At 35.7% G+C, this 13,513-nt stretch overlaps 1 protein-coding gene across 2 annotated transcripts in view; it reads left to right on the top strand.

Moving 5' to 3' along the window:
• Positions 1-13,513, top strand: part of RASA2 (RAS p21 protein activator 2) — a 117,973-nt gene that overhangs the window by 81,974 nt on the left and 22,486 nt on the right. For both annotated transcript variants that reach the window (XM_026497158.4, XM_026497157.4), the window contains exons 12-18: positions 69-183; positions 694-768; positions 1,460-1,583; positions 3,912-4,018; positions 8,241-8,324; positions 8,926-9,003; positions 13,286-13,359. In XM_026497158.4, the coding sequence (XP_026352943.1) occupies positions 69-183; positions 694-768; positions 1,460-1,583; positions 3,912-4,018; positions 8,241-8,324; positions 8,926-9,003; positions 13,286-13,359 (657 nt within the window). The remainder of the gene's footprint in view (positions 1-68; positions 184-693; positions 769-1,459; positions 1,584-3,911; positions 4,019-8,240; positions 8,325-8,925; positions 9,004-13,285; positions 13,360-13,513) is intronic.

The following is a 13,513-nucleotide window of genomic DNA, read 5'->3' as shown; positions in this document are numbered from 1 at the left end:
TCATGTTATTGATTTCACAGCATTTGTTTACTGCTCTTGGTTTCACCTTATTTCTGTTTGTATTTCAGAGATGCAAACACAATTTTTAGAGGAAATTCCTTGGCTACCCGATGTCTGGATGAGATGATGAAAATAGTGGGAGGGCACTACCTGAAAGTCACATTAAAACCTATTCTAGATGAGGTATGGGCTATACCTCTGGTAATGGAAGTCTGTGTGGCCTTATGATATAGCCTCTCTTTCATCAAGTGACCTAGTGACAGGGATGACACATGTATTACTGAAAGAATAAGGCTGAATCCTTCAGAAGTACCTTTCCATCAGTGGATTTTTACTTGAAGGGCACATTGAGTATAATCTGCATAATTATTTTTTTTGTTACTGTATTTCTTTCTTTTTTCCTTTCTTTCTTTTTTTCCTTTCTTTCTTTCTTTCTTTCTTTCTTTCTTTTTTTTTTTTTTTTTTTGGTGGTTGTTGTTACTGGATTTCAGTTTTAGCTAGAGTTTCAAATATATGAGAAATGAATTTTGACAGTTCTTTTGCAGCATTGTATATGTTATCTCTGGATGGGGGTTAAAACTTTGTTACAGTTTTAATTTTTAAAATTGTATTATCAGAGAAACGGTAGTTATTTTTCATTTTGCCAAATTATTTAGAAAACAGCATTAAATGGAAAATTAATCTATCTTCCAGATATGTGAATCCTCAAAATCCTGTGAAATCGATCCTATTAAATTGAAAGAGGGAGATAATGTAGAAAATAATAAGGTAAGTCCTTGTTATCTTTACAACTGCCTTAAAATGGGCCTTCTCCCAAACATAATCTTCCATAATGCTATATGGAAGGATGTAGTGCTTTTTATTCTTTACTTAATGCCTATACTATTAGCAGCATTTCCTGTATCTAGTTTTAAGAATGTTTATTTCCTCATGGGGTTTCACTTTATTTTTGTTCTTATCTCTCTTTGGTTCTAGTAACAATAGTGGAATAAGGCTGTATCTAGTTGCAGCCTCCATTCTAGCCATTCCTTTGGGGTCAGACTGACCAGGCTAGGTGGCACAATGACTTGGTCAACCAACATTTTAGTTGTCTCTGGGAAAACAATGATTATGTTAGAGTCGCAGGTTTTCATTGCACTAAATAAAATTGTCACAATGTCCGTGTGCCTGCATGTCTGAGTTATTTCCCTGATTGCCCTTTGGATCGTTTTATTCTCTGTTGCTTCTTGGGAAGTTTATTCCATACATTCACCAGTTATATTTAGCCAGTCTCAATTGAATTTGCTAAATGAGGTCAGGATATAAATTGTCCTTTGAGCGAGTTGGGAGAAGGGAAGCAGAGCTTTAGTATACTAGATTGTAACTGCCTAATTTCATTTTCACTGCATTGTTTTCCATAAAGGCTATGGAAAATGTGTAAAAGTTAAAATCCTGATGTTTACTTTGTTGAATCCTACAGGAGAATCTGCGCTACTATGTAGACAAGTTATTCAGTACAATTGTAAAATCAAGTATGAGCTGCCCCACTGTAATGTGTGATACCTTTTATTCTCTAAGGCAAATGGCTACTCAAAGATTTCCTAGTAAGTGCCTTGTTTTACTAAAACATGCCATTTCTTTTTCTGTATTTGATTTTTTTTTAATAGGATTACTGTGGATTTTGGCTTACGTGAAATGTTTAAGGTTTACAGTCTTCTTTGCAAAATAATTGTAGTTTTTTATGAAACATCTGGTTTAATTTCCTTACAGTCTAAAAACATATATTGTTTATTTCAATATAATGACAACTTATTACGAAGAGCAAATCAAAAATCACCGTTATTTTTAAGAAAGGCAAACATTTAGAACTGTAACATAAGTAAAAGTTTATATTAGGTACTTAGGAGATTGTTAAATGTAATAAACAAAAACAACCTTTGTTATTTGTACCTTTTTCACTTCGTGCATTTAAAGAATGAGAATTTTTAGTTTAATACAGCTGCCTAGATTTGACAGTTTGAGAATGCTAAGGTTTTGGTGGTGGGACATTTTTACAGAAATGGTTTGAGACATTAGAAGCATCTGTGTTGCAATAGACAGAATTTTGAGGCACATGTATCAGTCAGTACATGCTTTAATTTTGTAAGAATAGCTATGTCAAGGCTTTGTTTAGAAACACATCATAAAAATAAGAGTTGCTATCTCTGTCAATATTTGCAAATATTCTAATTATATGCATCTCTGATAAGTAAATAAACTTGCTATAGCTGTCTTACCAGATCTGCCTATTGTAATGGAGGAAGGGGAAGGAGGTAAGGTGGCTCCTTAAATAAATTATTAGTCTTACCCCGCTGTGTGAGACTGTAAGTGTATTTCTGTAACCATCCAAAGAAATTTTGCTATTTTATCTTGTTCTTTCAAGTGTGTGCGTGTGTGTGTGCGTGTGTGCGTGGTGTGTACATTTATCTGCCCCTCCACTAAATTTACCCAATGCCAAAGTTGTAGGGCTTAGTTGTCTCACTAACATGTATAAATTCAGACCTAGATGCCTTTGCTAATTCTACTAAAGACATAAACAACCAACTTTAAATAAGTATACTAAATCTAGGCTTTACAGCACAAGAAAGGGAGCAGAGATGTTAACATATGGCGAGATGAACTGCTCACTGAAATTATATTTTTAAATAGTGAGTTAAATCATGACAAGCACATGGAGTATTTAGTGAGTGAACAAACGCGGTGCTAGCCTGCATTACCTCCTGCTCCTCCTCTTATGCTCACACCACCACATGAGGTATAGGTACTGCTCCCCTTAGGTAAATAATGGAACTGAGGTTTAGAAATGTTACATAACTTGCTCAAGGTCCAAGACATGGCCAGCAGACAAGGAGGGTCTCCAGCCTGGGTTTGGCCTGTTCCAAAGCATATTGCCAGTCATTATACTCTGTACTACCCAGTGATCTTGGCCTTAAAAAATATGTTTAATTCTGTTTATAGAAATGATCTAAAATACATTTTATGGCTTTTTATAAATATAAATGTTTCTGCTTTTTTTGTTGGCTTAAATATTAATTTCTGTATCCTCAGTAGACTACAGTAGTGATAGTTTTGTTGTCATAAAATATTTTCATATTTTCTCATTTGTTTTTCTGATACCCTGGGAAGATGAGTGGAGAGTAGGGAAGAGACAGCGAGTGGGCAGCAAGTATTATTGGAGAACTACAAATTAAATGACTTGCCCATGACTACCTGTTGAGTGACTTATAAGAGTTAAAACTCAAACCAAATCCAGACTGTTTTTTCCCCTCACTATCTGCTTCTCTGTCATCTGACTGTTCTCTTAAGTATTGACTCCAGTTTGAACAAAAGCAGGTGAATGACGAAAACCACAAGTTGTCTTCAGTTCATCTTCATTTTTATATGGAATATTGATCACTTTTTTAAAGGAAAGATTCCTTCCAGTTGTTTTTATTGCATTGTCTTTGATATTATGAAGACTTTTGAGGGGAAAATTGAAACAGTATTCTAAAACTGAAAATAACCTATCTTGAAGGATTCAGTCTTAAAGGATTCAGTATTACCACTAGGTAGTGCTAGATACTACTTTTATTTTTGTTGCAATTTCAGGAGTCTCCTTGCAGATGAGGAAAGAGGTCTTTTTTTCCAAATTAAAATATTTCTGAAAACCTGGTAGCTTTGCCTTTCGTTTTTTAAATTTTTTTATTATTCCTTTCAGATTTTTTTAGTCATAGGATTTTTTCCTCTAATTTAGTCATAATCATTACTGTCATTTCATCAACTCAGTTCCCATAGACAAATTATATTGATATCCTATTTAGTTTACATGTTTTTTCAATATTTTTTTATTTTGTCATCTTTGTTTTTTAATTCAGTGTTTTTGTGCATGACATTTCACCATTTTTTTCCTGCAGATGACCCTCATGTTCAGTATTCTGCAGTGAGCAGCTTTGTATTTCTTCGTTTCTTTGCTGTAGCCGTAGTATCACCTCATACTTTTCATTTGCGACCTCATCATCCAGTAAGTGTTGTTCTTCTCAAAGCTTTATTCCATTTTTATTAATTTTTATTAAAATTTTAAAAGGATAAAATAACAAGCCAGTTTCACTTGGCTGTTTTCTTATAACTGGTACTTATTACTGGGCGTTTTCCTTGGCCATTTCAGTCTTTCAGAGAAGGCTGAGAATTCCAGTTTTTGTTGCTGTTAAAAGATACTGCACAAGAGTAATAAAATGTTGATAGTTGTTGAAGCTTGATGATAGGTACAAAGAGGATCCATTATATATACCGTCCACTATTGTGTGTGTTTGTAAATTTCCCTAATACTAGGGTTGTTTTTGTTTTTGTTTCTTCATGAGTTACAGGTTTAGTTTAATCTCGAAGGTATTTTTAAATCTCACAGAAATTTGAAGAGGCTCATTTCTGAAAGGTTCAGAAACTTTGGAACATAATTGGTTGGTATCTCCACATTTTTTACTTTTTATTCACCTGATACTATAAATATATGAGATTTAAAACTTTTAAGATGTTCTGAAGTCCTATTAAATTATTATATCTGAATCTATACTGCATAGATATACATGTTTCTTAACATTTTAAAACTCCTTATTTTTGCTCTTTTGTTTCCTTCTCATATGGAGTGTTTTTGCTGATTCTTTAACCTTTTATGTTCCACATAGTTTATAATCTTATCTAATGGCTTTTGTTGCTAATTGGTTAACACATAATAATAATAATAATAGCCAACATATTTTTAGGGCTTTCTAGTAGGCCTTGTTCTAAGTACTTTATGTGTTTTAACTTACTTGGTCGTCTCTGTGAGGTCAATTTCTATTATCATCCCCATTTGCAGATAAGAATATCACAATTCAGCAATTTCTCCACGGTCACACAACTGATCAAATATTAGTTGATCTCACTCAGTTTGAACTGGTTAAACTGGAATGCTGTCTCCTTCAGTCTTCCCAATCTTTGAGCTCACCCCTGTTCTTTCCTGCCTCTTAGGCAGTAAGGTGTTCGAACACCTGTAATGTTTCTATCACTGTGCTCAGTGCTAGAGATACAGTGATGAGGAAGACACGCTCTGCCCTTTCGAGACTTACAGAGGGTAAAGAAGACACATGGGTTTTGGAGTTAAACTGGGCTTTGAAGGCCACTCCTCTTCACAGCTGCGTGACATTGCCCACTCATTTTACTTTGAGAACTGAATAGAACCATGCTACTGTTGAAGCAACACACCCTTTCTTGCCAAAGGACAAACAGTCTGTGAATAGCTGCAGCAGAGAGTGGGCCAGTGTCCTTTTGATCACAGGACTGTCCTTTCTTATGGCTATGTTAGTGAAGCTGTGCAGAATTCTGGGTCTGAGAAAGCTTAGTAGCAGCATTCTGGATATAAACAGAACTCCTACCTCTGAGCTTGTGACCCTGCATTGTATTCAGACTTGGATTTGCATATTTCTATAACAGATGTTGCAATAAAGTCCTTCTAGCCACAAACTTTGTATTTTAGGTCACTTTTCCAATCGGTATGCTAGGAGGACTGGTCCATACTGTGTCATATAACTTTATTGTTTGCTTTTAAGTGTAAACTTATCCCCTCTTTTTAAGAACTTTTCATTCTAATTGAGAAAATAGGACAAATATGTAAGATACATCACCTAAAACTAGTACCTGATTTTTACCAAGTTAAGGCATACTATGGAAATTGAGAGCAAGGAGTAATCCCAGGAACTGGGAGTGATGGGATTGTCAAAATGAGTATTGAAAGTTAGAGTGGTTTGGGAGGAGAACCATTTAACGGTTGTTGGATTTACATTTAGAAGTTCTTTGCATTTTGAGAAACCAGTTTTAGTAGAGTAGCAGAAAATCAGATTGCAGAAGATCCTTTCAAGACTCAGCCAAGGCAGACTTCTCTAACCCTCTAGTCTGGGTTAAGTTCCTGTCTTATGTATACCTGTAGCATCCTGTGGCTGTCTCTGTCTTGACATTTGTCATACTGTTTTATAACCATCTATTTACAGTCTCTGAATGTGGACTGTCAGTACCTAAGAGTAAAAGTGGGATCTTTTTTAAGTTTCTGTATCCCAAGTACATACACACTTTCTAGGACAGGTAGATACTCAGTGAATGTTTGGTAAGTGAAAGATAGTAGCTCAGAGAGGGAGCTGGTCAAATGATGAGTCTTCTCCAAAATGGGAAAATCTACATGTGGTTTAAACGAGGAGAAGAGTGCTCGCTTCGGCAGCACATATACTAAACGAGGAGAAGAAACCAACAGAAAGGGAAAAATTGAAGAGAGAAGAGGGCTTCCTAATAATCAGATCAGTATCCTGGAGGATTCAGATTATCTTGAGAAGAAAAGTGATGGGTCTAAACCTTAGGAAAAGAGTAATTCCTCCTTTGAGATAAGGTGAACCGTGTGAAGTTGTTTTGTGTTTTGTAAATCAAAAGGAGTCAGATAATAGTAATTTCAAATGGTTCACCCTATGTAAGGAAAAAAGGATAAGATATGTTGTTTTGAGGTAAGAGATTCAACATTGCAGTTGAATTTAATAAACGTTATAAGGCATCTACTAGGTGCCTGTGCCAGGCTCTGTGCTGGGTACCAGATGTCTGAGGTACTGGACATCCATAAAAAATTATGATGGCAGGTGGTAGCAGGGGAAAAATTTAGAACAGCTTGTATATAGAGTACACCAGGGAATCAGTCGTAGCTAAATGATATGATTGTCACACAGTAGTGAGGGCCATGTGGATATAAACAAATATGTGATGTGCAGAAATTGTGTAATATATGCTTTGTTCTTTTTTTTTTAGTTCAGGGAAATCATAACCTAAAACAGTGATTTTTAAAACCAAATTTGAACAGGGACGTCTTGGTGAGATTCAGTTCAAATCCAGTTTATTAACCATTGTTAAGAATCTTAGGTTCTTCAAAGGCAGAGAGTTGTAGGGACCTTCTATACATATGGTGGAATCCTGAATGTTCTAGCGAAAATATTTCTGAATAACCTAATTAAGGTGTGTAACTATTTCATAAATATATCATAATGACTATATCCAGATATTCCTTTTTTTCCAGATTGCCTTACAACCTGATCGTGTCTTCTTCACATTCACTGTCATTTTCAATGTGGGAATACTAAAATATTAAGGAATGTAACCAAAAACTAAAGCAATTTCTGTATCTAAATTTTCTTAAGTCTGTATTTTGGTGGAAGATATTGTTTATTTGAATCTCCAAAATAAAGAAATTCTACATGTGATAGGAGAATTGGTTATATAGATATATGGATGGGTGGAAACTCATTGGGTTATGTACATTTAAAATCTGTTCATTTCACTGTATGTAAATTATACCTCAATTAAAAAAAGGGGGGGGAGGGAGCAAGGACTTATCGGGGGAACTGTTTAATCCATCTTATTTATATTGAGTTTTTTCTGGTAGACAGGCCTGAAAAATACCTTGGATAATAGACCCAAATAGTTACCTTCTGCTAAGATCCTACATGAACCGGGTAACTTCTCATTTCTTAAGCTTAGTTAGGTCTTTGCTTCCATGATGAAAACAATTGATTATACAAGCTCTATCAGTTATTAAATAGGCTTAGAGGTGGGTTGAGTACAGAAAATTTGGGGGGCGCCTGGGTGGCACAGCGGTTAAGCATCTGCCTTCAGCTCAGGGCGTGATCCCGGCGTTATGGGATCGAGCCCCACATCAGGCTCCTCCACTAAGAGCCTGCTTCTTCCTCTCCCACTCCCCCTGCTTGTGTTCCCTCTCTCGCTGGCTGTCTCTATCTCTGTCGAATAAATAAATAAAATCTTTAAAAAAAAAAAAAAAAAAAAAAAAAAAAGAAAATTTGGAAATTGCCATTTTTGGTTACAAGGTAGGAAAAATAGATGTGATTGACATTTCAGAAGTGAATACAGTTTGTTAGGTAGTCCAAGCTGTCATACTGTACAAAACAACATATATGGTATTAATTGAAGTATGACTTTCAGAAGTAACACATTGTTGAATACAATTACTTTAGGAGGAATTATAAATGACATCTGGCTTCTTTAGTCTCTTAATTCCTTAGGTGAGTTGTGCCCATTGTAAACTAGGGTTTAACAACACAGGTGGTTTGAATGAATATTTTTGTATTAAAGCAGTGTAGCCTGTTCACTGTATTCTACGTCTTACACAAATTCTATTTCTTAAAAACTTAACAGGAGTTTTGTGTCTTTTTTACATTCTTTAGGATCCACAGACAATTAGAACATTAACCCTCATCTCAAAAACCATTCAAACTTTGGGAAGCTGGGGGAGTCTGTCCAAAAGCAAGGTAAGTCTTTATATCTTTTGCTTTGTATTCACACTTCTAAATGTTGTTATACCTTATGATCCCTTCTCTCTCACTCCCTTCCAAATTAAAAACAAAGCAAAACCAAAAATATGCATATACAGATGCAGTAGCCATCTTTTAGATAGCCGTTGTGTCTTAGTCACCTGTTAACGAAGTTTTATTTAAACTAATACATCTAATTAAAGACTTCTTCAAAAAATGTTGTCAGTCTTCTAAATTTTTTTGTTTCGGAAAACACAGTTACTTTTCATTTCAAAATGTAATTTACATTAACATGTAATGGAATTGTTATTTTTAAGTGAATTAATAAACATTTAAATTTGTAAAAAAAAAAAATAAAGTAAAATAATAGGTCTAAGAGGAGAGAGTCTAGTGAACAGATGCAAGAACCTTCTATGAATCTGTTTGTGCCGTAATCATCTAACAGCTGTTGAAAGAAATCCCACTCCAAACCCTATAACTCTCTTGAAATACATGATTGAGTCCTTTAAGGCCTTAATCCTCAGCTTAGAAATGCAGTTCATTATATTCTTAGTTCTCTATTTAACATACATAAATTCTGTGTGGTTTTTTTTCCTAGTCAAGTTTCAAAGAGACATTCATGTGTGAATTTTTCAAAATGTTTCAAGAAGAAGGATATATTATAGCAGTTAAAAAGGTATGATTGTTTTACTCTGGAAATATTAACATTTCTTATCATATAGCACTGGAGAAATGTTAGCATTTCATGTTATTCCTAGAAGTCAACCCCCCGTTTAAGAAAATAATGTTTAAACTGTGAAGAACCTGTCTTCTTCCTTTCTTCTCCCATACAAAACTATGGGATTGTAGTTGTGGAAATACCTAAATGTTAACAACCACTGCTATTGCCACTGTCTTAATAACACAAATGACAAATAGCTAGAGTTTGGGTTTCTTAATAGCAGCGCTGTGGACAGTTGGGTCAGATAATTCTCGATCGTGAGGGCCTGCCTTGTGCATTGTAGAGTGTTTAGCAGCATCCTTGGCCTCTGCCAATTAGATGCCAGTAGGATGCTTCTAGTTTTGACAACCAAAAATGTCTGTAAACATTGCCAGATGTCCCCTAAGGAACAAAATTGTTTCTGATTGAGAACCTCTGGTCTAAGAGGGGTAAAGGCTTAGTATGGTGCCTGATATATGGTGGATACTTGTCATAGTAAAAAAAAATACGTGAATTAGTGAACATTTTATAAACAATATAGGCTTATGGTAGTAACCTGAAGAAAGTTACTATAAATTAAAATGTATTGTAAATGTACAAAAGACTACAGTTTATAATATCCTAACACAAGGCCTATAACCTACAAAAATTGCTGTACTTAGAAATTGAGAATGTTTTGAAAGGATCTTTAATTTCTTGAGTCTTAGTTCTGAATCATTCTAAATAAAATGTAGCTTTATTATAAAACCCTAAAATTTGTAAAGTTACTTTGAAGTACATCTAAATTTGGCTTGAAGAAAGTACTGTATTATATTTATCATGATCCTGATTTAATGAATCAAAATTAGTAAGGCCAAATTTTAAGATTTTATTCAATTTTTGTAGCATGATTGATTCACAGTTGACTGCCAAGAGTATATTTTGTTGAAGTATATGTCTGTACTTTATTTTTTCGTGCTTAGGATTCTTACAGGGACTCAGTAAAATGAAAATGATGATTTAAAAAAAATTAAAGCCAGTTGGAATTTTTTTTCATCTAGAATAGTGCAGGTTCAACCAAAATCTTTTTAGGCAACCATTGAAGGCTTTTGAGGAGAAAGACTTTGAAAAGAATAGGCAAAGGAAAAGCTGCCTTTTTATTTGTAGGACATTGTTGAAACATGTGTGGGACAGTGTAGGCAGACTTTTGTTGGCAAGGTTATGATGTACTGTCTTTTGTTTTAGGGTTGTTTTGCCATTTTTTATGACCTAGGCTATGGTAGCAGCTGATTTTTTTTTTCCTGATATAATCAGAATGTGTGGAGTTGATAATGTCAGTGGAGAAAACAAGGGTGCCAGGAGTTGAGCCTGTTCCTGATCTGTCCTGTGTCACCTACTCACATTATCATGGGCTATCACCATAGTACATTTCCTGTTTCAGATGTGGATCTAGACTCCTAAACTAGGATGATAGGATATTTTGCCCTAATCTAAGAGTTTTCTTTATTATTTACTAGCTAAGTCTGGACATATGCATTGCTAGAAGTTGCAAAAGCCTGTGAAGCCCAGTTTCTCATTTTGTACTGGTGTACTGTTCCCACAGAGTTTAGGAAGGGCAACATGGATAGTTCTATTAACAGAGTGACCATATAATTTGATGTCCAAACCTGGACACTTTAAATAGTGAAAATGAGTACTGTTGATAATGTTGGGACCACAGCTATAGACAGGGATGGCCCTGAGCAAATTGGGACCTATATTCACCCTCCTATAGTTCATCTTAATTATTATGTTTTCTTTCACTTTATGTAATTGTATTTATCCCATAGTTCCTTATAAATACAGCAAATAACAAATGTAATAATTATGAATAAATAATAAATATTTTTCAAGTAAATAAATCAGTGCCTTCAGGCAAATACTAAGAAATGAAATATTGCAGTACATTTCTTACCCTCCATTAGTGGATGGTCCATTTATAACAACTGGAGATATGATAGGACACTTGTTTAGTTCCCTTGTATACTTTTTTTTTTTAAGATTTTTATTTATTTCACAGAGTGCACAAGAGGGAGTTGGGGAAGGAACAGAGGGGCAGGGAGAGAGAGAATCTTAAGCAGAAGCTCTGCCTCACAACCCTGAGATCATGACCTGAGCCAAAATCAAGAGTCGGACGCTTAGGGGCGCCTGGGTGGCTTGGTCGTTAAGCATCTGCCTTCAGCTCAGGTCATGATCCCAGGGTCCTGGGATCGAGCCCCGCATCGGGCTCCCTGCTCGACAGGGGGCCTGCTTCTCCCTCTCCCACTCACCTTGCTTGTGTTCCATCTCTCGCTCTGTCTCTCTCTGTCAAATAAATAAAATCTTAAAAAAAAAAAAGTTGGACATTTAACCGACTGAGCCACCCAGGTGCCCCATTTAGTTCCCTTATATTACTTGTTCTGTATCACCACATATAATGCAAAAGAAACTCTGTTTTTGCTCCTTCACTTACTAAGATTTCCTTCTTATGTGCTAGAAGTAAACATTGGAAAAAATTGTAAGTATGGCTTCTAGTGGGCAATCTTTTTTTTTTTTTTAAAGATTTTATTTATTTATTTGACAGAGAGAGAGACAGCCAGCGAGAGAGGGAACACAAGCAGGGGGAGTGGGAGAGGAAGAAGCAGGCTCCCAGTGGAGGAGCCTGATGCGGGGCTGGATCCCAGAACGCCGGGATCACGCCCTGAGCCGAAGGCAGACGCTTAACGACTGAGCCACCCAGGTGCCCCTCTAGTGGGCAATCTTTTTTTTTTTTTTTTTTTTTAAGATTTTATTTATTTATTTGACAGAGAGAGAGACAGCCAGCGAGAGAGGGAACACAAGCAGGGGGAGTGGGAGAGGAAGAAGCAGGCTCATAGCGGAACAGCCTGATGTGGGGCTCGATCCCATAATGCCGGGATCACGCCCTGAGCCGAAGGCAGACGCCTAACCGCTGTGCCACCCAGGTGCCCCTCTAGTGGGCAATCTTAAGCCAGTCTTGAGAGAATATGACTCCCCACGAATTCTACTTTAGATTAGGCACTTGTGCCTCAGTGTCATCGCTATTGGAATATACTTTTTTTTTTTTTTTTTAGTCCTAAGTGGGACACCATAGAAAAGTATAAAGGAAAAAGCAAGGACTAAACAAAGAGGTAGTTCATTTATGGGACGAAATAGAATTCCTCTCTAAAAACAAGAATTGTTCTTTGAAATACTAATTTCTTTTTCCCATGAAGAGACAGCCACATGCCAGGAAGCTCTTGACCAGTCAAGGTAGCATATTCATGAAGCTAACTGCTCTTCCCAGGAGTAGCTTGCCATTGCTAGAGATGGGTACTCCACATTTTCTTGAGCCACCATATTCCCATTCTCCCTACGAAGTCTATAAATGGTGACTAGATTTCCACGTTATTCCAGAGAACTCAATTATATTTCAGTCATAGTTGTGGATACTATCTGTCAGGGCTACAGTCAGTTATATATAATAGAAGTCAGCAAAATCTTTTCTGTAATGGGCCAGTGAGTAAATATTTTAGGCTTTGCTGGCCACATAAGGGCTCTGTCCCATATTCTTCTTTGTTTTTGTTTTTGCAGCCCTTTAAAAATATAAAACTGTTCTTAACTCATAGGCCTTGCAAAAACAGGCTACAGGTTGAATTTGGCCCACTGAGCCATAATTTGGTGATCCTGACATATAATATAGGTTCACAATCCTATATCTAAAATCTTTGGGACCAGAAATATTTCAGAATTCAGTTTTTCAGAGTTTTAAAAGAGAATAGGTCTGTACTATGTATTATACCCCTGTGGGGCCTGAGGTAGTACTGCATAATCATGCACATTGTAGAGCAAGGTATATGAATATTCACACTACGTAAGATAAATAGAGACTATAAATAGCCTTTGGTGGTTCAGATTAAGTTGTGCTCCCAAATGAGTTTACTGTAAATCAAAAAACAAAAACAACTCTTTATTCAGAGCTCTATAGATTTCACAGTGGTTGTTTAAGGATTGTAGATTGAGCTGTTTTTGTAGGGAAACATATTCTGGGTTTTAAGTAACTTGAGAATAAACTTTTTAGAACACCTATCCAATGTGTAATTTAGGACATCCTCTATAATTAAATATGTGTTAACTTTATAAGTTACAATTATGTGTATTGCTTAAAGAAGAACTTTACAATATTATCAGTGATGTTTAAGATAAACTGAATTTTTGATGTATGTTATCACAAAGTGTAATTTTTGCCCATTTCCCTATTTAGTTCTTGGATGAAATTTCATCTACTGAAACTAAAGAATCCAGTGGTACGAGTGAGCCTGTGCACCTGAAAGAAGGGTAATTTAATGAATTTAGAGATTAAAGTTATGTGTCAGTGTACGTGTTATGTAAGTACAAAAAGCATAGGTCTGGAAGTGAGGAAATCTAGGTTTTTTTCGTGTTAGAACTGCTTAAATTACATCCATCAGGTAAGTCACACTGTCATAGAAAT

This window comes from Ursus arctos, unplaced genomic scaffold (assembly GCF_023065955.2).
Source record: "Ursus arctos isolate Adak ecotype North America unplaced genomic scaffold, UrsArc2.0 scaffold_20, whole genome shotgun sequence".
Classification (NCBI taxonomy): domain Eukaryota; kingdom Metazoa; phylum Chordata; class Mammalia; order Carnivora; family Ursidae; genus Ursus; species Ursus arctos.
Note: the sequence above shows the minus strand (reverse complement) of the source record. Positions and strands in the feature narration are given on the sequence as shown.